The sequence below is a fragment of the Vipera ursinii genome (genome assembly GCF_947247035.1).
Source record: "Vipera ursinii genome assembly, chromosome: Z".
NCBI classification, from domain to species: domain Eukaryota; kingdom Metazoa; phylum Chordata; class Lepidosauria; order Squamata; family Viperidae; genus Vipera; species Vipera ursinii.
The window spans coordinates 99,251,362-99,275,166 of record NC_139517.1 but is presented as its reverse complement, the minus strand read 5'-3'; the positions used below and the strand labels follow the sequence as shown (position 1 = coordinate 99,275,166).

The 23,805-nt window shown below is 42.9% G+C and overlaps 1 protein-coding gene across 1 annotated transcript in view; it reads right to left on the bottom strand.

Annotated features, from left to right (window-relative positions):
• The window catches only part of SLC25A13 (solute carrier family 25 member 13), a 153,744-nt gene that overhangs the window by 66,225 nt on the left and 63,714 nt on the right, over window positions 1-23,805 (bottom strand). The window contains exon 5 of the mRNA XM_083376358.1: window positions 17,434-17,573. Coding sequence (XP_083232484.1) covers window positions 17,434-17,573 — 140 coding nt within the window. The remainder of the gene's footprint in view (window positions 1-17,433; window positions 17,574-23,805) is intronic.

Here is a 23,805-nt window from a genome sequence, read left to right as displayed (position 1 = left end):
CCTGGGCAGTGTAATGGCTTTTTGAACTATAGCAAGAAAAGGGAAGAATTTGCACATAGATGGTATCCCAGTTCCTGTTGTTAACAGTAAATAAATCTTAAATAAACACGTATTGTGCCTTCTAGGTACAGTATTCAGACTGTGAACATCAAAGAATGAAGCTATTTTTAAAATTACGGAGAAAAATTACATCATCTGCAGTTGAGAGAACACTTGTCAAGCTTTTAGGTTGTATTGAGAAGCAGTTTTCTTTCCCCCACCCCTTTTCTTCTCTTTTTATCTTCTTTTTTTTTGCAATGCCAGCTTAAGCTATACTTCACTGACTTCACTTACACCTACTTCTTTGTACATTGCAGGGAACATCACATACCAATGGCAGAAATTAAAGGATATTAGGAATAATTAATAAGGCTTCTCTGAGTTTCCAATTAAATCATCCTAGCAAAGTTCTTCTTTTGCTTACTGAGTTGGAGTACTTGATTTATTTTAGCCACTTTTTCCAGCTTTGATAGTTTCCCTTGCTGGATAAGGCAGGTGGTGTAATTTTGGACACTTAATTTTGGACACTCAATTTGCCTAGCATAATGATTAAACTTGCAAGATCGTACATTATATTGCTTTGCTTTAGGGTAGTAGATTTTTTGTTACTATTAAAGGTAAAGGTAAAGGTTCCCCCGGACATGCGTGCTAGTCGTTTCCAACTCTAGGGGCCGGTGCTCATCTCCATTTCAAAGCCGAAAAGCCAGCGCTTGTCCGAAGACGTCTCCGTGGTCATGTGGCCGGCATGACTAGACGCCAAAGGCGCACGGAACGCTGTTACCTTCCCACCGTAATGGTCCCTATTTTTCTACTTGCATTTTTACGTGCTTTCGAACTGCTAGGTTGGCAGAAGCTGGGACGAGTAACAGGCGCTCACTCTGTTACGCGGCACTCGGGATTCGACCCGCCAAACTGCCGACCTTCTGATCGACAAGCTCAGCGTCCTAACCCACTGAGCCACCGTGTCCCTTTTGTTAATATTACCAATCTCTATTTGAAAATTCTATCTGCACTTTTCCATTTGTACATGTGATTTCAATGAGCCTGATAGGTAGGCAAAAATGATAACTATTAACAACCCAATGAGTTACATAATTGGAATAGGCCTCTCTGATCAGAATACATCCAATAGCTCATACCATTTTTGTTTTAAGATATTTTGTATTAATAAAGATGTTAACAATTAAGTACTTTTCCCCACACTGACTATATCGTACAGCCTTATTTTTTCTTATACAAGTCATAAAGTCCAACAGCTCTACTATGATCATGAGTTTTGGAAGTGATGGTTTCATCTGTTCCTCCTGAACACCCTATTTCCATCTTAATCGCCATTATTAAACTAGAAATATAGGAAAATATATTTTTTTATTTTATTTATCTTTTCTATCCACTTTATCCTTCTGTATTTACGTCTTCTTACATTGAAAATTAGGGACACCAGGCGCACATTTATTGTTATATATACCAGTCTGAGAAAGTTATAGGCTGATATATAACTATAGTGTAAGTGCTTTAATAAATAAAATAGGTTTTATTTTAATAATTTAGATTGGCAAAAGCATAAATTTTGTGCTTTTCCAATTAAACAATGCAAGGATAAGAATATTTGTAATAAACATTGAAAAGGAGGCATCCTTTTATCTTTTATAGCCACAAAAGGTTAGATGTTCAGCAATTAACACATCCAAAATTAGATTTTAAGAATTGGACAAATGAATACATTTTGAAGTTTCTAAATGTAACAACAATTCTATCCCCCTGGAGACACTGTCTGTCTTTTCAAGGGGATGAGTAAAACACCAGGTTGCTTTTCTAGAGTTAATACTATTCGATTGATGTTACTTATTTGCAGGTCAAAGTACCTGCAACGTAAAAAATGACATAAGTGCATATATATGCTTCTGTCAATTGAGAAAACCATCTCTTTCATCAGTGTCTTGCTCCCCCAAAGTGTAAAATGATTTTTAACTGGCAGATGAAATAGAACAGACTTACAAACTGGGGCTATGCTAAACAGCAAGTGATTGGATGTGACCCTCATGACTGTCCTGGAAATGACAAGGGTCCAGCCCCCGCCACCTTGGTGCCGGCCTGGCCCAGGAAAGCACTTGCCCAGGTACATGTACAGGAGGGGGCAAGCGCACGTGGGCTGGTGGAGCCCAAACAGCTACAGCTTATTGGCTCTTCGACCACTCATTGGCCTGCAACAACAGCCAGCGACGTCCAATAAGCCGCACTTGGCCCCTGCAGCGCACTCTCACACCTTGGGGCCCAGCAGCAGGGCTACTTCACCCCTCAGCAGCAGGAGCCCTGCTGCCTCTCCGCCCTCCTCCAGCCTGGGGAAGCATCCCCACAAACTGAAGACCCAGCAAACATACAACAATTGAGCCCCATCTCACTCAATCTTTGTAACTTTAAGATGGCTGGACTTCAACTCCCAGAATTCCCCACCAGCAAAGATCTGGACTGAAAGTACAAAGGGTAAGTCCTTGCTCTAAAGTCCAGCTTGGGTGGCACTGCATAGAGGCCCATAACCCTTCATTGGCACACCACACGTTAAACAACTGGCACCCAACACCTGATGGGCATCCTCCCCCATGAGCCCCATCCCCTTGCCCCCTGGATCCCCAAACCACATTATGCTCTGTGGCTTTGTGGAAAATGTATGGAAGTCAGTGGAGAGACGCTTTGGGTCTCCCCACAAAGGACAGACCCACAGACCCTGAGAGAACTAACCAGCATTGCTTATGAAAGCTATGAAATATGGATGGATATTTCAGGGATTTTGAGCTCTATTTCTGGGCTTCTTGGACATAGTTATTGGGAAAAGATGGAGCAAGTGGTTCCTTGTTTCCTACTTGGGAAAGCTGGATGTGTCTTGATTTCTCCCACCCCTCCCCCCTACAATCAGAGACTGAAAGGCAGCCCTAAAAATATCATAATCTGATCAGAAATGGAGGTAGCTTAACTAGAAAGGCTGAGTAGCCCTTGTAACTGCTAGACCAGCTTCGGAGTGATGGTGGATTGCTGATTTTTTCCTCCATACATACAGGATCTCTCTTGTATAAAATATAAAATTTCAACTGCATCAAAGAGAGCTGTAGTCACTTGCTTTCTCTCCATAGATGCTGTGATGTTGCTAAACCTGCTCAAAACATCCGGACTTGCAGCATCCTACAGAGCCTCCAGAGTGGATGCCTAGCATGCTCACAACTGCTTGCCTCACGCAGCACCTAGGACTTTGAGCTTTTTGTCCAGTCTCATCCTCCATACATACATGCCTTGTTTGTGGAGCTACTGTGGCTGTATTTAAAGAATATAACTTGAGACAGCACTATGAGAGAAAACATCAGGACAAGTACAAAAATTTGAACATGGAGCAGAAGCTACAGAAGGTGGAAGACTTGAAAAAGAGCCTGATGTCATGGCAGCATATGTTCACAAGAGCAAAATCACAAAGTGAAGCTGCTGTGAAATCTAATTTTATAGTGGCAGAAGATCAGCCCAGCCATTTACAGAGGGGGAGTTTTTGAAGCGCTGCATGATTAAAGTGTGTGAAATCTTGTGTGCAGACCAAAAGCAAGCACTTCTGAATGTAAGCCTAAGCAGAAATACTGTTGTTGATCGTATAAGTGAGCTTGCCACTGATTTACAAGGACAATTGATTGAAAAGGGAAAAGAATTCATTGCTTATTCCCTTGCTGTCGATGAGAGCACTGAAAATCTCTGACACGGCACAGCTGACAATATTCATCTGTGGAGTGGACTCAAGTTTATGCATTACGGGGGAAATTTTGGATATAAAATCAATGCATGGCACTACCACAGGAAAAGATATATTTGAAGCAGTATCCAAATGTGTAAATGACATGAAACTGCCTTGGAACAAACTTACAGGACTCACAACAGATGGAGCACCTTCAATGTGCGGGGAAAAGAGTGGATTGGAGAAGATGAGAGAGAGAAGAGAGAGAAGATGAAGAGCGAGAATTGCACAACTGAGCTGACAGCATATCACTACATCATACACTAGGAAACACTATGCGGCAAAGCCCTGAAGATGGAACATGTAATGCACACTGTAACATAGACAGTTAACTTTATAAGAGGCAAAGGTTTAAATCAATGTCAATTTAAATCTTTTCTTGAAATACATTCTGAACTTGGTCATCTGCCTTAGAGGTGCAATGATGGCTAAGTTGAGAAAAAGTGCTCAATAGATTTTTTGAATTGCGTATCTGTCAGTTTATTAAAAGTAAAGGAAAAGTATTGCAGGATGAAAAGTGGCTGCGTGAATTAGCTTTTCTGTGTGACATAATTAGGTATCTCAGTGCACTAAACCTTCAGCTTCAGGGACAGGACCATGTGATCACAGACATGTATGATGCAGTGAAAGCCTTTCAAGTAAAGCTGCAACTGTGGGAGACTCAGATGCAGCAAGGAAACTTGAGTCATTTTCCCTGTTGCCAAACAGTAAAAAACCAAGTCTCCACCACTGTGTTCTCAAGTGTTCAATTTGCTGATAAACTGAGCACACTTCAGATGGAGTTTACTCGTTGCTTTGCTGATTTTGAAACACAGAAATTCAATTTTGGACTGCTTAATAATTCATTTTCAGTTGATGTGGAGAAAGCACCTGTAAATATCCAAATAGAGCTGATAGAACTCCAATGTAACAGCACACTTAAGACAAAGTATGATTCTGTAGGATCTGCACAATTCATCAGGTTCATCCCTGAAACGATGCCCCATCTCCGCCTACAAGCTTCTTGAATGCTCTGCATACCTGTTAGTACATACCTGTGTGAGCAACTTTTCTCAGTGATGAGGATGAACAAAAGTGCACACAGAAGTCTTCTCACTGAGGCACACCTCCACTCTATCCTGAGAGTTTCCACAGCTCAAAACCTAACCCCAAATATGGATGAACTTGTAGCCAAGAAAGATGCCAAACATCCAGTTCGGACAAAATGGCATGAGAGAGAACTAAAAAGCTTGTGCTTTTCCTTTGTTTTAAATTTGCTTTTACAGATTTATTTGAAATAAATAATTTATTTGTTCATATTTAAAATTTTAATTCTTTTTACTCCACTTCTTAGACATAATACACTTCTGAACTAATATGATACAATAGTCTTACATGCAACTGGCCCTTTGAGGGCAACCATGATGCTAATGTGGCGAAAGTTTGCAGGAAGCAGTTTCCTACAAGTCCAACTTCTGCCTTGAAAGATCTCTGGAAAGGAGTAGGGGGTGCGTGAGGGAAGGCTGGTCCAACAAGCCAGCATCCTTACCATGCACGATTGGAAATGGGGATTCCCTTTCAAGAAGGACCAGCTTCCCTCATGCAGGCCTGGAAGTGCTGCTCCCCTGCTTCTTCCTCTTGCTCTCCAGAGATCTGTCAAGGCAGAAGTTGGACTCGGAGGAAACTACACACACACACACACACACACACACACACACACACACACACACACACTCCCCCCAAGCTTGGAGACTTGGACACTATCCATATCTGAGTTAGCAAACTGCCAATCATGCCTGGGCTTGGGGAGAAGCCCTCTCCTTTAATTTAATTTAATTTTAATTTAATAACATTTATATACCGCCCTTCTCCCTGAGGACTCAGGGCGGTTCACAGGGCAGAATAAAATACCAAATACAAACATTAAAAAGAGATTAAACAGTTGCCCTAGTTAAAACAATAGGAGTACAATTCTAAAAACCCCAAGATAAAATTAAGAGACCAAAGATAAAACAACCCCACCAATCCCCATCAGGTTAGGCCAGCTTGTACAAACAAAAACGTCTTGAGATCGTGACGAAAGGAGCGAAGATCGGGCGCCATCCGGAGCTCTACCGGTAGCTGATTCCACAGCTCCGGAGCGCCCACAGAGAAGGATCTCCCCCTGGGGGCCACCAATCGACATTCTCTGATCGGTGGCACCCTGAGGAGGCCCTCTCTGTGGGAACGCACAGGGCGCAGGGAGCTTGATGCCGGCAGCAGATGTTCCCTAAGGTACTCCGGCCCCATGCCATGGAGGGCTTTAAACACCGTTACCAGTACCTTGAATCTCACCCGGAAGACAACTGGCAACCAATGCAGCTCACGGAGCAGAGGTGTAACGTGGGAGTATTGGGAGACTCCCAACACAACTCTCGCGGCTGCATTCTGTACCAGTTGGAGCTTCCGGGTGGTCCTCAAGGGCAGCCCCATGTAGAGAGCGTTTCAGTAGTCCATACGAGAGGACACGAGCGCATGAGTGACCGTGCACAAATCATCCCGGCTAAGATAGGGCCGCAACTGGCGCACCAGGCGAACCTGGGCGAAGGCCCCCCTAGTCACAGCTCCTATATGGTCTTCCAAGGTGAGCCGTGAATCTAGGAGGACTCCCAAGTTGCGAGCCCTATCTACGGGGGGTAATAGTTCACCCCCCATAGCCAGAGGTGGAATGTCCGAATAGACCCGGGATGAAGGTATGCAAAGCCACTCAGTCTTGTCGGGGTTGAGTTGAAGTCTGTTCCTCCCCATCCAGACCCGAACCGCCTCCAGGCAACGGGACATCACGTTGAGGGCATCACTGGGGTGGTTTGGGGTCGAAAAGAAAAGTTGGGTATCATCAGCGTACTGATGATACCCAACTCCAAAGCCACGAATGATCTCACCCAGCGGTTTCATGTAGATGTTGAACAGGAGAGGCGAGAGGACCGACCCCTGAGGAACTCCACAAATGAGAGACCTCGCGGTCGACCTCTGCCCCCCTGCCAACACCGACTGCGAACGTCCCTGGAGATAGGAGGAGAACCACTGTAAGACCGTGCCTCCCACTCACAATCCCCTGAGACGTCGCAGCAAGATACCATGGTCGATGGTATCGAAAGCCGCTGAGAGGTCTAATAGGACTAGAACAGAGGAATGTCCCCTGTCCCGAGCCCTCCAGAGATCATTCACCAGCGCGACCAATGCCGTCTCCGTGCTGTGCCCGGGCCTGAAACCCGATTGGTACGGGTCTAGATAATCCGCTTCATCCAGGATCTGAGGGAGCTGATGTGCCACCACACTCTCAACAACCTTCGCAAGAAAGCGAAGGTTGGAGACAGGACGAAAGTTGTTCAATACAGCTGGGTCCAAGACAGGCTTCTTGAGGAGAGGCCTCACCACCGCCTCCTTCAAGACGGCGGGGAAGATACCCTCACTCAGAGAAGCCGATATAACTGCCTGGAACCAGCTGCGTGTCCTCTCCCGGGCTGCATAGACCAGCCAGGAAGGGCACGGGTCCAATAAACATGTGGTGGTGCTCAGCCTCCCCATGATCCTGTCCACTTCCTCCGGAGTCACAGAATCAAACTCCTCCCAGGTGATATCGACAAGACCGCCCGTGTCCTGATCGTCAGACTCTGCCCAGTCAGAGTCCAAACCGGTCCGAATCCGAGCGATTTTGTCCGACAGATGTTGGTTAAACTCCTCGGCACGACCCTGCAAGGGATCCTCCCTCACCTCCTGATTTAGGAGGGAGCGAGTCACCCTAAACAGGGCGGCCGGGCGATTATCTGCGGACGCGATAAGGGTGGCGAAGTGGTTAGACCTCGCCTCCCTTATCGCAGCGAGATAAGACCTAATGTAGGCTCTTAGTCACAATCGGTCGGATTCGGATCGGCTGGACCTCCAACCGCTCTCTAGGCCCCGTCTCCGACGCTTCATCTCCCGGAGCTCCGCAGAGAACCATGGAGCTCGACGGGATCTGCACCGGGTCAGGGGCCGCAGGGGTACAACTCGGTCAAGAGCCTCAGTGGCCGCCCTTTCCCAGGCTTCCACTAAGGCATCTGCCGAGCTGTGAGCAAGGGAGGCAGGTGGGGACCCCAGCGCCGCCTGGAACCTCTGGGGATCCATTAAGCATCTGGGGCGGTACCATTTAATTGGTTCCAAACACCCACGGCGGGGGGTGGCAAAACGGAAGACCAGCCGCAGGAGATGATGATCGGTCCATGACAGGGGCATAATAATTGGAGAGCCCCCACCAAGATCATCTAACCACCATCCAGACAAGAAAACTAGGTCAAGGGTGTGGCCTCCTTCATGAGTCGGTCCCAAAATTACTTGCGTCAGGTCCATGGCCGTCATGGAAGCCATGAACTCCCGAGCCAACTCAGATGATCCTCCCAGCGATGGTAGGTTGAAGTCCCCCAAAACTATAAGTTTCGGGAACTCAACCACCAGCCCAGAGAGGACATCGAGCAGCTCAGGCAGGGCTGCTGCTGCGTGACTAGGCGAAAGGTACACCAGCAGCAAGCCCAACTGCGCACCAGGGCCGCATCTCAAAAAGAGAGACTCACACCCGACTATCTGGGGAACGGTGGCCTCCCGTGGACACAAGGTCTCCCTCATAACAACAGCCACTCCCCCACCCCTACCCTGAGCCCGAGGCCGGTGCAGCACCCGGAAACCTGGTGGGCAAAGATCAACCAGAGGAATGCCGCCCTCTGGGCCCAACCAAGTTTCCGTGATGCAAGCCAGGTCCGCCTGCTCACCCTCGACCAAGTCACGGACGAGAGGAGCCTTGTTAGCGACCGACCTGGCATTCAAGTACACCAGCCGGAGCTCAGGAGTCTGCACGTCCTCACTCCCGGGACCTCGGGGCGGAACCAGAGGGTCGGAGTGCCTCACCGCTTGTAAGCAGCAGAGAGGCCTTCCCTGAGACCGATACGGCCCTCTGTTCCTACACCTGCTGCCATTCCCTATCGTCGTGGGGATGGATAGTCCCACGACTGGCCCTGGAGCCCCAGAAGCAGCCGACCCCCGCTCCTCCCCCCCGCGATCCGCCTCAGCACTAGCCTGAACAGAGGTAGTTGGACTGCCCCCCTCGTCCAAACAACCAAGAAAAGAACCCTCCCTCCTCCCTAACCCCCAAAAAAATTTTGACAAAAAGCAAACCAAGGACCTCTTATTAGGTTTACGTCGGAGGCCCATAACCGTGCCCAGCCATCTCTCAGGATCCCAATAAATGGGCCCTTCCTCGAGATTGTACTCGGCTGGAAAGGCGGGCCGCCTCCAGGAAGGGGGAGCACCCCTGAGGGCGAGCAAGTCCGTAGAGGAGTACCTAAGACAAGGCAGAAGAGCAGTCCAGATATAGGCAGTCCATGGTCAATTAATTTAAGGAGGGACCAAACAGAGAGCAAATAGGTGTCCCGAGCCTCCACCCAGCCACTGCCACTCAGCTGGGTGCCACCCCAGGACAGGCCAACCACCGTCCTCTCACGACAGTTGGAGAGCCTATTCCTGGGGGAATGGTCCGAAACATCCATCCTGGGTACAGCATGTCCCCTAGAGCTCTCACCTCTAGGGGCAGCAGATGTAAATTCAAGCCACCCTCTCACTGTGGCTAGTACCCAGGGAACTCTGAATCCTTTGGGGACGATATGTGAATGGCAATAAACAACAGTCCGAAGGCAGGGATGAGATAGTATATTACACCACCAAAGTCTGCACTACTAAATGGCCAAATCCTCCGCTGCTCTGCCCTTCGAGAAGATTGATCATGGCCAGTTCTGCAGTCATTGGGGTCTTCCAAATTATCTAATTCTTTTAGGTCCAAAAATCCAATGGCACCAACCAAAGTCACAACTGGTGCCACGGGAAGCATAGGTCTTTCAAGGGACCACTGGGCTCCACCGGAATTAACCGGCTAGCCCAGGAACCTTCGAGGCCACCAACAGCAGTGAGAGTACCAGGCCATCTAGAAAGAGTAAAGCAAGCAGAGGAAGAGACAAGTTGAGTGCAGCGTCGCCGCTGAGCCGCCAGGGCCGCTGCCACCACCGGAGCGCTGCTGCAGACGACGCCGCCATTGCTGCCGCCGCCAGGACGCTGATGGAACCGAGAATAATCCAGCCCTTCCCGCCGCCGATGGAAAACGGGCCAAAAAGGCTCAGGCGGGAACGGGCAAACGGTCAGGCAGACAACCCAGCAAACAGTCGATGAAAAGGAAGGCCTAAAGCGGCCCTGGAGCAACGCCGCCGCCGTCACCGTCGCCATCGGAACGAGCCAAGAACGCCGACGCCGCCACAGCCGAGGGAGACCAAGCCGACCACAGAAGCGGCCCGAAATGGCCCGAAGCGCCTCCGCCGAGACCGCTAGCAGCCAGGGACCATCCGAGGACGCCGGCTCCGCCACCGCCGAGGACGCCGCTGCCGAAACCGCCGGCTGCCGAAACTGCCAGGTACCGCGAAAACGGCCCGGAAAACGCCCGAGGCAGCGGGAAGGCGCCGCAAACATCCAGTCCGAGAAAGCAGCAGAGCCGGCAGCAAAACAGCAGTCCAGCAACCTTCACCCTTCAGCTGCCAAATCATTGCCCTCACTATCCCCCCAACCCAGAGGGTATAAACACCCCTGGGGGGCTCCTAGGACGCCTATTTTCTGAGACTTGCAGAGCTCACCCTAACAGATCCGCCTGCACGTCCGCCATCTTGAATTTATCCTTCCTCTCTGGATAAAAGTCCCCAAACTTGGAATGCATTGTGTGTGTGTGCACGCATGCACACATGCTTGCTACTAGCAGTTTGGAGACGTGAAGAGATTGTGGGGCACCGAGTTGTCCTCACATTGAGTTAGCTGGTGCAACTTGTTCCATCCTGACCCAGCTATCTTGAGTCAGCTGCACCAAGTGAGCAGCTTTGAGCTGGCCATGCCCACCTGGTCATGCCTGGCCAGCCCTTTGAGGGCAACCATAATGCTGATGTGGCCCTCAACAAAATTGAGTGACATTCCTGAGCCAGAGGATTGATGTTGCCAAGAGAACTTTGGATTACTGGACCATGATCTGCACTACCTCCATGATGAGCGTTGGCAAGGTATGGGCTGCACCTCAGGAAAACTGGGAAGAATCTTTTCAGAAAATGATTGGCTCAATTTATCAGGAGGCCTTTAAATTAAAATTGAGGGGGGAGGGTGACAAACTTTTAGGATCTCAAGGACCTAATTACAAGCAAACAAATCAAATAAAGAGGTAAGGAGAGATGGGAAGGAAGACAAACTCTTTAAGAAATAGGATATATAGGAATACCTAGAATCAGATATAAAGAGCTCAAATGCCTATTTGCAAATGCTCAAAATTTGGAAAACAAACAGGGTGAACTTGAATTATTAATACATGAGGGTAGATATGATATAATTGCCATTACTGAAACTTGGAGGGATGAAACCTAGGACTGGAATGTACTGACAGAAGGCTACAAACTGTTAAAAAAACAGTCCCCATTTAAAAAGGAGGTGGAGTTGCATTATATGTAAAAGATGACTATATTGCTATAGAAATGCACAAAACCAAAGATGAAAACCTCCTACAATGTGTATGGATAGAATGCATATAAAAGAAAAAAAAGGATGACATTCCCATGGGTGTATACTACAGGCCACTCAACCAAGCAGAAAAAATAGATGTACTTTTTGGTAACCAATTAACAAATATATGTAGGAAACATACTACAATAGTAATGGCGGACTTTAATTACCCTGACATCAACTGGAAGACTAATTCTTCATCAAGTGAGAGATCGAACAGGTTTCTGACCAACCAAAAGGTAGAGGAACTAGAGGGACAGCCATATTGGACTTGGACTGATGGAAGGAGTTGAAATTACAGGAACACTGGGTGAGAGTGACTATGTCATATTGGAATTCAATATAATGCAAACACAAGCTATAGAAGATAATCATACCAGAGTCTCAGATTTTAAAAGAACTGATTTTAACAAACTCAAAGAGAGAGAATGTGGGAAAGATTCCTTGGATGAAAATTCTAAAAAGATTCCAAGAAGCTTGGGAAACTCTGAAAAATATAATCATTAAAGCCCAGTCCAGTACAAGACCACTGAAAAAGAAAAACAAAAAATTCAAGAAGAAACCAGCATGGTTGCACAAAGATTTCTCTGATAAACTGAAAGATAAAAAGGATAAGTACAAAAAATGGAAAGAGGGACACATAACTAAAGCAGAATATCAGCAGATAACCAGAATCTGCAAAGGTGAAGCAGAGGCTCAGAATGAACAAAGAGTTGCAACAAAATTCAAAGATAATTAAATATATAAAACAACATTTGAATAACAAAAAAAGTCAAGGAAACAGTCAGTCCACTAAAGAGAGAAGATGGCAAGGAAGTAACAGGCAGTAGAGAGAAAACAGAACTGCTTAACTCATTCTTTTCATCGGTCTTCACGCAAAAAGAAACTATAGCCCAACCTACCAAAAACATAACTGTAAAAGACAAAGTAGAAATAAGCAATAAAATGGTAAGAGAACACCTGTCTGATCTTGATGAATATAAATCACTGGAACCTGACCAAGTTCTAAAAGTAGTAGATGTCCTCTCAGAACCATTGTACCATATTTTAAAAAAATCTTGGAGCATCAGAGAATTACCTGAGGATTGAAAAAGAGCTGATGTAATTTTCATTTTCAAAAAAAGGGAGGGGGGAAACCAGACCCAGGAAACTACAGACCAATCAGCCTGACATCAATACCAGGGAAGATACTGGAAAAAATAAAAAAAAAACAGATCTGTGAACGTCTAGAAATAAATAAAATTATAATTAGTAACCAGCCTGGGTTTGTTAAAAACAGATCATGCCAAACCAATCTTATTTCATTCCTTGACAAAGTGACTAAATTAATAGACAGTGAAATGCTGTGGACATAGTACACTTAGACTTCAGTAAGTCATTCGACAAAGTAGATCACAACCTACTTCTTGGCATGCTAGAAAAAAGTGGGATAGATAACATCACAATCAGATAGATTTGTAAGTGGCTGAAAAACTGAGTAGTAATGGTACTACACCTACATGGAGGTAAGTAAACAGCGGGGAACTTAGGTCTTAGATCCAGTACTCTTCAATATCTTCCTAACCGATTTAGATGAGGGAATAGAAGGGGAACTCATCAAATTTGCAGATGATATAAGGTGGCAGAAATAGTTAACACCCTAGAAGATAGGCTCAAGATCCAGATGGATCTTGACATACTTGAACACTGGGCCCTATCTAACAAAATGAAATTTAAAGTAGAGAAAAGTTAAGTCTTACACGTAAGAAAGAAAAACCAAAAGTATATGTACAGATTAGGTACAGTTAATAGCAGTGACTGTGAGTGTGATCTTGGAATCCTAGTGGACAATCAATTAAATTGAGCTAGCAGCGTGCAGCAGCAGCCAAAAATGTCCATGCAATCCTAAATTACATAAACAGAGGGATTGAATCAAGATCACGTGAAGTAGTAATACCAATCTATAAAGACTTACTAAGACCACACGTAGAATATTGCATCCAATTTTGGTCACACACTATAAAAAAGATGTTGAGACTCTAGAAGGAATGCAGAGAAGAGCAATAAAGATGATTAGGGACCTGGAGGCTAAAACATATCAAGAACAGTTGCAAGAACTGGGCATGATTGGTCTAGTGAAGAGAAGGACCAGGGGTGACAGGATAGAGGTGCTGTCACAGAGAGGAGAAGGACAGCCTATTTTCCAAAGCACCTGAAGGCCAGACAAGGAACAATGGACAGAAACTGATCAAGAAGAGATTCAACTTAGAAATAAGGAGAAATTTTCTGACAGTGAGAACAATCAAGCAATGGAACAGTTTGCCTTCAGAAGTTGTGGGTGCTTCATCACTGGAAGCTTTCAAGATAGCCACTTGTCAGAAATGGTATAGGGTCTCCTGCTTGAGCAGGGGGTTGAACTAGGTGACCTACAAGGTCCTTTCCAACTCTGTTATTCTGTATTGTCCAGTCCTTCACTGATCCAGCTATTAAATTTTAAATATCTTAAGAAAGTAGATATGTACGTACAAAATAATACTTTAAAAACCCAGTGGTATCACATGTGGTGCAGATTATCAAAGAATTCACATAGTGAGAGAACTATGAGTCCTGTTGTCTTAAGTGACCAATTCATATACAAAAAAAGTTTCAAAAAACAAGGTTAAATAATAAAACTTGCTTAAATTGCTAAATTTAAGATAAAGATAAATAACATTCAAAGAACAGCTTCTGTAACTACGTTTACAACAGAAGGTTCTTCTGCCTAGAAGCCATGCATTTAAACTCAAGAATAGTCGTAAGAAGGCTACATAAACCAGCCTTTTACCTAGATCTTTAAGGACAAACATTAAGACATATAGATTAAGAGATTTGGAAAGATCCATATACCAGAATGGAAAATCCAAATTGAATACAGCACTTCTCCATGGTATTGTTACAGAAGAGACAATCAGGTTTTAATCAGTTTCCAAACAATAAAGATGGGCTGATCTGAAGTCAAGTGAAGTCAGTAAAATGACAGTCATTACAACTAATAGAATGTGATTAAATTATATGAGACATCTAATATCCTCTTCAGACAAAGAATTAATTAGACTCTACTCCACCAAGTCAATTTGAAGCATTTGTCCTAGCAGCATTATCTTAATTATTCCTCATCAAAATGATAACACTTCCTACTGTGAACTAACATCATTATGTAAACAAAATTACAGACTCCATATTCCTGAAATATGATCCTTTGTCAAAACTCTCTTGTGTAATAGCTCTTTATAACACATCCAATTGAAACAACAGTAACACTCATCTAGCCTTGTCTGATGGTATCAAGTTATTTTAGCAATAGTTGTATCAACACTTATTCAAAGTAAGTTCTATTCAATGAATTGTATTGAAATATAACATATATTAGTGGAATTTACAGTAAAAAAACTATGGAAATTGTAATAAACAGATTAACCACTGATTTTAAAAACATATGGTGAGTAATTACCACCTACAAGTATATTAAAGCTATACAGAGTCCACAATTTACAACTACCCTTGCGACCATTGTTGAGTTCTGTAGTCATAAAATGAGGCATCACATTACTGCACCAACTTACAATGGCACTCCGTGCAGTAGTTAATTGAGAATTGCACACCATTATGTGGGAACCCCTTCCTAATCCAAGCCATTCAGATTGAGTCCTGTCCAGCCCCAAGCTTAAATAAGATAAGAGACTGTCTCCAATTCTCCCCACCTGTTTAATCCCCCTCCCTGCCCTTTGGTCACCTGGTACCTTTTCTTGCAGGACATCAAGCAGAGGAAAAATCACATAGTTCTGGGGCTGTTTGCCATGCCTCAGTGAGTTGCAGCTGCCCAGCCCGCGAACATTCAGACACTCAGCTGTCTTCTCTCCTAGTTCCTTGCACTGACTTTTTGCCTTTTATGCCCAGCTACCATGGCCAAAGAAGAAACGTTTTGCTGCCTTTGGTGTCTTCTTTTTGAGCCCATGGCTAATATGCTACCCTGGGACTCCACCTCACTTGTGAATGCTTCTTTGACATGGTTCCTTATCTTGTTCCAGCAGCATGGCACCAAGCCGCAGTACCCACAAATACCTAGCAAGTATTTTTTTGCCTAGTTGTCTTCTTTCCTAGTTACTCGTACTGACCTTGTGCTTTCGCATGCAGCCCCACAACCAAAGCAGAATGCCTTTCCTATTTCCTTTTGGGACCCAGCTTTCTGGAACATGATTCTTATCTAGGCTCTCTAAAATTTCAGAAAGCTGTGCTACCTTCAGAAAGCTGCAGGCAGGCTGCCAAGTCCCCAAATCCTGATTATGTGACTAGAGGAACACTGCAAATGTTATAACTTTGGACACAGGTGGGAAGTCCATTTTTTTCAGCATTGTTCCAACTTCAAACAATTGCTGAACAAATGGGCATAAATTGAGAACTACTTGTATATTTATGAGAGAGAGAGAGAGAGAGAGAGGGAGGGAGGGAGGGAGGGAGGGAGGGAGGGAAAGAGAGAGAGAGAGAGAGAGAGAGAGAGAGAGAACACATAACATTGTGAACTAATTAGACATTGAATTTCTTGGATGCTAGTCTTTTATAAGCCATGCATGCAGGTGTAGTGTCATGTGTGGATGACCACAGGAAATGAAGGAAAGAGATGCTGCCTAGGAAACAAACAGAAAAGAGGCAGGAGTCCAGTGGCTTAATGGTGAGAGAAAGAAACTTAGGAAGGACCCATCCTAATTGACAAAATGATTAAAAGTAACAATGAGAAGTTTTTGCAAGATTCTGATGATGTAGCTTTACTATATCAGATGATGATGATGATGATGATGATGATGATGATGATGATTAATTTTATTTGTATACCTCCCTTCTCCCGAAGGACTCAGGGCGGTGAACAGGGCAATACATGTTAAAAAGACAAAATACAAAAATTAAAAAAGATTAAACAAAATGCCCACAACTCTTACAATAGGTTAAAACACATTTAAAAGTAATAAAAACCCAACCCCATAGCTCATATTGAAATGTTTCCTGGTTTACATGGGAGAGCTGACATCAATTTCACACATTCCATTACAACTTGGAAGGTTTAAGTATCCCATCTGATCTACATCCAACTGTATACAGATTCTGTTTGTAGATTTTGCTGCTTTACTCGGAGGAGTTTCTTGTATATGAAAGAATCTTGGAATCTAACGTTGCTGCTTACAAAACTTTTTGATAATGTCTATCTAGGTTGTATCTTATTTGATGACAACTAAAAAAAAAATTTTTTTTATTTATTTGTTTATATACCGCCCTTCTCCCGAAGGACTCAGGGCGGTGTACAGGGAAATAAAAATAAGAATACAGGATACAAGATTTAAAATTAAATGATTGTGCCCAATGTAGTAAGTTAGTTAAAAACAATGTTAAAACCCCAAACCTTTCAGACCAGGCCGGCTTGTTCGAATAGATAAGTTTTTAGATCATGCCGGAAGGAGCAAAGGTCGGGGGCCATCCGTAGTTCAGACGGTAAGCGGTTCCAAAGGACTGGCACGCCCACCGAGAACGCTCTCCCCCTGGGGGTCACCAGTCGACATTCTCTGACCGGTGGTACCCTGAGGAGGCCCTCTCTGTGGGAGCGTACAGGACGGAGGGAAGTTGACGCCGGCAGTAGGTGCTCCCGTAGGTAATCCGGACCCATGCCATGTTGGGCTTTATATGTCATCACCAGCACCTTGAATCTCACCTTGAATCTACCCTGCTCTAGTTACAATCATCCAATGTAGCTTATCTATATAAATGAAAAGTAAACCCCTTTGTGAGAACTCCTGAGAACCACACTTATAAAATTTAAAATGCTGACTGGATCCTCTTCCAAAAATGTGCTGCTTCCAAAAGCCAAAAGTAAAATTACTACTTATGCAGCAATTTAATTGTTAGTCAACTGCATCCAATGAAAGTGCATACAAATATTTAGCAATCTAATAATACCTGTAAATAAAAAGAAATCTATATGGAAAAATATATAGCATTTTAAAAACTCTTCTTGTTTTTTATTAAGATTTAAAATTATTGTCAAAACTCACCAATAAGAATTGGGTGAACTCTACGTATGTTAGACGCCTTTTCCGATCTTTTCCAAAATGTAGCTGTACAAATTCAGAGTTCCAATTAAAAGGAATACGCCGGTGAATTGTGGTCTGGCCAAATACTTGTTTAACATCCTCTGGGAAAGAAAATAAAAACAGAAATAACTGACTTTGTGTAAACAGATCTGAAGCAAACCTGATGTAATCTTTGACAGGATTTGTAATAATGATGATGATGATGATGATGATAATGATAATGAGGAAGAGGAAGAGGAGGAGGAAGAGAAGGAGGAGACGACCTTGGAGGTCATCTAATCCAACCACCTGCTCAGGCAGGAAACCCTATACCATTTCAGACAAATGGCTGTTCAGTATCTTCTTAAAAACTTCCAGTATTGGAGCATTCACAGCTTCTGGAGGCAGGTTGTTCCACTGGTTAATTGTTCTAACTGTCAGGAAATTCCTCCTTATTTCTAGGTTGCTTCTCTCTTTGGTTAGTTTACATCTGTTGCTTCTTGTCTTGCCTTCAGGTGCTTTGGAGAATAGCTTGACTCACTCTTCTTTGTGGCAACCCCTGAGATATTGGAAAACTTAAATAAATCTTAACTAATTTATCTGCAACCTAAGGTACAGTTTGTATGCCACAAAATTATGAACCACATATTCTCCATTTTGTACTCTTACGAGATGCCATAGCATTATGCTGCAACATAAGCATGACTATGTATATGTCAGTTTTCCCCAGCCTTTTATGATTTCTGCTCCATAAACATCACACCATTATCAAGCCTATGCTGCCTGAGAATTCTTCAGGCTGCAAATCTTGGGAACTCCAGCTTCTAAATCTAGAGGAAACCAGGTTGGTGATATCTGGCATCAGCTACTTTTTAGTAGTTTCACACATGTATCTTGGCAGTCTTCAGCAACCCACTTCCTTATCTCAGCTTTCAATGAGATACTTGCCATTCAGAAACTAAGTCTCTCACTTCTTTCCTGCCTTGCTTGGTGAAGAATACTTTCAAAACAATGTACAAAGTAACTGAAATATACTGATTGCTTATCATCTAGCATTTCCTTAATTCACTCAAGTGATACACAACTTATTTTGGATACACACACAGCTGATTTTTACTAACTACACAAATGACAGTCCAGTTACTTATACAGCTTCAAAATAGCCCATTATATGAAACAACCTACTCACCTTTGCTTTTCATAAAGAGCAGTGTAGAGCAGAACAGAACAGAGCAGAACAGAACAGGTTTGGCCAAGTGTGATTAGACACACAAGAAATTTGTCTCCAGTACAGAAGCTCTTAATATTCATGCAAAGTAACAGAGTGATAATAATCATAATAGTAATAATATTAATAAGACGGGGGTAGTAAAGGAGGATAAAAATAATGCTACAAACATTTTATACACACACACACACACACACACACACACACATTAGAGAGTACTATAAGGATTAGGTGTTCAACAGACTGATGGCATGAAGGGAAGATGCTGTCCCTGTGCCTAGTTGTTTTGGCATGTAATGCCCTACAATGGTGTCCTGAGGGGGAGGAATAGAAACTATGTCCAGGATATTAGGGTCTGTAGATATTTTCTCAGGCAGGCCTCCTTCTGATCTGCCCAACATGCAGGTTTTCTATGGAAGGCAGGTGGGTTGCAATTGTTCTTTCTGCAGTCCTAACTATCCGCTGGAGTCTGTCTGTACCTGTTCTGTTTGGTTGTTGTTCCAAACGAGACAATAGTAGAAGAACAAATTAAAGGCTCGGTATTTCCTTTGTAAAACTGTATCAACTGTATTCCAAAGGTTTGCGCTTTCTAAATACCATGGGATCACAAACAAATCACTGCTTCCTTTCCTCCTTTAATTTGTATACCTGAAAATTGCAACCTGTGTTTTTAAGATGCAGTGTTGTAATTTGATCTCAGAGTTTTATATTTTACCTCATATTTATCTCTTTTATTCAGATATGAAAAAGAAAATTGCCTTTGTTCTTTTTTGTTTGTACCTTGCATTTCCCTCTCATCACGTTATGATTCACAAATTCCTATAGAAACTCAATGGATTTTTAATTTTTCCATTACCTCTACAGAACAATCTTTATTTCACACATAGATATATCAGCTAAAATAGATAATATAAATAAAGTAAATAATTGATCATACATGTTCATATTTATTTACTAAAATAAATGTCAGATTTATTTTAATACTGAAACTATTTTTCATTCATATAGTATATATAGTGCAAATTGGAATTATGGACTTTTACCTACCTTATCCACTCCTGTCCTTTTGAAATTTTGTGTGTTTGTGTGTGTGTGTGTGTGTGTAAATCTACTTACTGTTGTTAAGAAATAAATAAATTACTACAATAATCTTAGCTAGATTTTTAAAAATATAAAACCATGGAAAATTAAAGTTAGGAGCTAGGAACCTCCAGATATTTTGTTAAATTCCAACTGCCATCAGGTTCACCCAATACAGTCAATGAACAAATGTGATAACTATAATTTGGCATCACTTGAAGAGGCCATGATTAAAAGGTAAAAGTCTTCATTGTATAATTTAAATCTTATTTAGGTATTATTTTTATGATTATAATTATATGGAAGGTAAAGCGGATAGTATCCTGTCCCTATAATTTGTATATTACTGACTGTTTATTTGCTTCTCTTATTTATTTATAATGTATGAAGAACAACAAAAGTTCTTCTCCTGGACCCCATCAGCCAAAATTATCATTAGCAAAGGTTCAAAACCTGTTTTCTAAATTATTTATTGTTACAAAATGTATAAACATTCATTTATCTACTGATCAGACTGCCCTCATGTATACAAAACATTTGGTAAAATATTCTTTATTTTTTTGCCAGTGTTACATATTTAAAGAAATTCACAGAAGAAAACAAGCACACCTTTTCATAGTAGAAGGAATGGAATGGAAGATAATGAAGAGGATGAAGGAGTTCTACATTTCCACTATCTGTTGAATGGATGAAAGCCAGTTGTTTTTCCTGGGAGAGGGGATACGTCCCAATGGCAATTGCCCCACTAGCAGGAAAGGGGGGCAATACTTGACTTAAGAATTCAATTTTTTTAGAATAAATATTCAGATTGTATCCACAGAATGCTGCAGTGACACTCCTGACTACAATGTCATAAAAAGGACTGTAAAATACTTCTCTGCAGCCAAGCAATTAGGTCAAAAATACATTTTACATTAAGACCTTAAAAAGGAAAAAAACTTACAACCTGATACATCTCTTATCCTACTGATATGATTTACAATGTACAGTACAGGCAAGGTTCTCTTCTGCTATACAACCAGCAAAAGGCCAATGGGAGATTTCATAAAAAGTTACATTGCATAGTGGGGTAGGTAGTAGTAGCAATATTTGTACCAGTACTAAGGATGCCTTTTCAATGCTTTTGACAAGTCTTTTTAACAATAGTTCAAGATCTGATAGAGATGAAAGAAACTTAAAATTGGATCACAGCTCTAATATTCAAACCTTAAAGAAAATGGATATAAAAGAAGAGATTTTGGCATGTATACTACAGCACTGGAAGACAATGGAAAACATCACGGAAAACCATTGTTCATTGTTTTAGAGTTTTAGCAAAATTCTGTTGCCCTTGATATAATTTATTTGTCCAAGCGTGTAAGACTGTAGACCAATGAAAAATGAGGCCAGAGAAATTTTCTTTTATTAATATGCTACCATGAGCATATTCTTTATCCCTTCCTATTTCTCTCTGACAACACATGCACTTTTCTACTTCTTGCTGCATCCAGCCATAGTATTGAGAATCATCTATTTTGGGGATCTTTGACAGGTTGAAGATATCTTCCCTGGCCCTCCTTGACTTCTAGCGGTCTTCAATATTATCTATCAAACACTATCAATCATTACTATCAATATAATAATAGTAGTAGTAGTAGTAGTAGTAATACTTGGGTATCCTTCAAGCTGACAACATCAAACACACTGAAGTCAAGAAAAAGATTAGAGATGAATACATCAAGAGAGTGAAGAGGATCTTAAAGTCCAAACTCAATGGAGAAAATACCGTGAAGGAAATCAACACTTGGGCAATTCCAGTCATTAGATACACAGCTGGAATAGTGGACTGGACTCAAGCAGAACTAAAAGCAGTGGATAGGAAGACCAGAAAAATAATGACAATCAATCATGCCCTTCACCCACGCAGTGATATTGACAGACTCTATCTACCAAGGCAAATAGGTGGACGTGGAATGCTGCAAGACATCAGATGGTTGAAGAAGAAAAAAGGCTTTGGAAGAATATCTGAAGGACAATGATGAACATGCACTGAAATTAGTATATCAGGAAGGCTTACTGACTACTGGAGAGACCAAACAGGCCTACAAGAAAGACCAAATGAAGAACAGAATAGAGGCATGGGAAGACAAAGCACTACATGGCCAATGCATTAAAAAAATAGCTGGGAAAGCAGATAATAACAAGATCTGGCAATGGCTATGAGCAGGAAAGTTGAAGAAAGAGACCGAGGGACTAATTCTGGCTGCACAAGACCAAGCCTTAAGGACAAATGCATACAAAGTCAAAATTGAAAAGACAGCAACAGACAGTAAGTGCCGCCTATGCAAAGAAGCTGAAGAAACAGTGGACCACCTGGTAAGCTGCTGCAAGAAGATCGCACAGACTGACTACAAGCAGTGGCATGACAAAGTATTAACAATGGCGCATTGGAAGATCTGCAAGAAATGTCATTTGCCTGTAAGTAAGAACTGGTGGGATCATAAAATAGAGAAAGTCATAGAAAATGATAAAGTTAAACTGCTCTGGGACTTCAGAATTCAAACAGACAAGCACCTGCAACCTAACACCCCAGACTTAACAATTGTCAATAAGACAGCCAAAAAAGTCTGGCTAGTGGACGTGGCAGTGCCTGGAGACAGCAGAATAGACGAGAAAGAACTGGAGAAGATAACAAAATACAAAGACCTACAAATAGAAATAGAAAGACTGTGGCAAAGGCAAGCAAGGGTAGTATCAATAGTAATAGGTGCCTTGGGTCAATCCCAAAACAACTGCAGCACCACTTGAACACCATTGGCATTGACAAATTCATCATTAAAGGTAAAGGTAAAGGTTCCCCCGCACATGCGTGCTAGTCGTTTCCGACTCTAGGGGCCGGTGCTCATCTCCGTTTCAAAGCCGAAGAGCCAGCGCTTGTCCGAGGACGTCTCCGTGGTCATGTGGCCGGCATGACTAGACGCCAAAGGCGCACGGAACGCTGTTACCTTCCCACCGTAGTGGTCCCTATTTTTCTACTTGCATTTTTACGTGCTTTCGAACTGCTAGGTTGGCAGAAGCTGGGACGAGTAACAGGCGCTCACTCTGTTACGTGGCACTCGGGATTTGACCCGCCAAACTGCCGACCTTCTGATCGACAAGCTCAGCATCCTAACCCACTGAGCCACCGCGTCCCTAAAATTCATCATTAGTCAATCGCAAAAGGCGCACTTACTAGGATGTACTTCCATCCTGCGACGATATCTGTAATACCATCAAACATCCAAATCTGCCTATCCCAGGTCCTTGGTAAGGACTCGATAGGTAGACAAAAATGCGAAATCCAGTCTGAACATCTGGCTGACTGTGCGATGATGAATAATAATAATAATGATGATGATGATGATGATGTTGGAAGAGACCTTGGAGGTCATCTAGTCAACCCCCTGCTCAGGCAGGAAACCCTATACCATTTCAGACAAATGGCTGTCCAGTTGGAGCATTCACAGTTGCTGGAGGCAGGTTGTTCCACTGATTAATTGTTCTAACTGTCAGGAAGTTTCTCCTTAGTTCTAGGTTGCTTCTCTCTGGTTAGTTTCCATCTATTTCTTCTTGTCTTGCCTTCAGGTGCTTTGGAGAATAGTTTGATTCCTTCTTCTTTGTGGCAAGTCCTGAGATATCTACATGGTGTATGGGAGTCTGAGTGGAAGAGAACAGGTTTTGGTTCAATCCTGCAGGAATAGGTACCTGTGGCTTTTAAGGTCACAGGTCATTGATTTTGGAGATTTTCCATTTTTAACTCAGTACACCTCCTCAGTCAGAGCTGAGATGCACTTTGGAGGTCCTCTCTAACTAACAGCTTCTGTCCCAAAAGTAGGTAGCAGCTAGGGGAGAGAGGACTTGCAGATTCATCTTATGCTCCGTGGCACTTAATCCTGTATCAGGATTTGTGATTTATGCCTTAGTTATGTTACACATGGGTTAATGTAACACATTTTAAATGGGGCTGACCTTAAAGTAGTATTTGGAAGCTGCAGCTAATCTAGAATGCAGCAATGCAAGCAATTTTT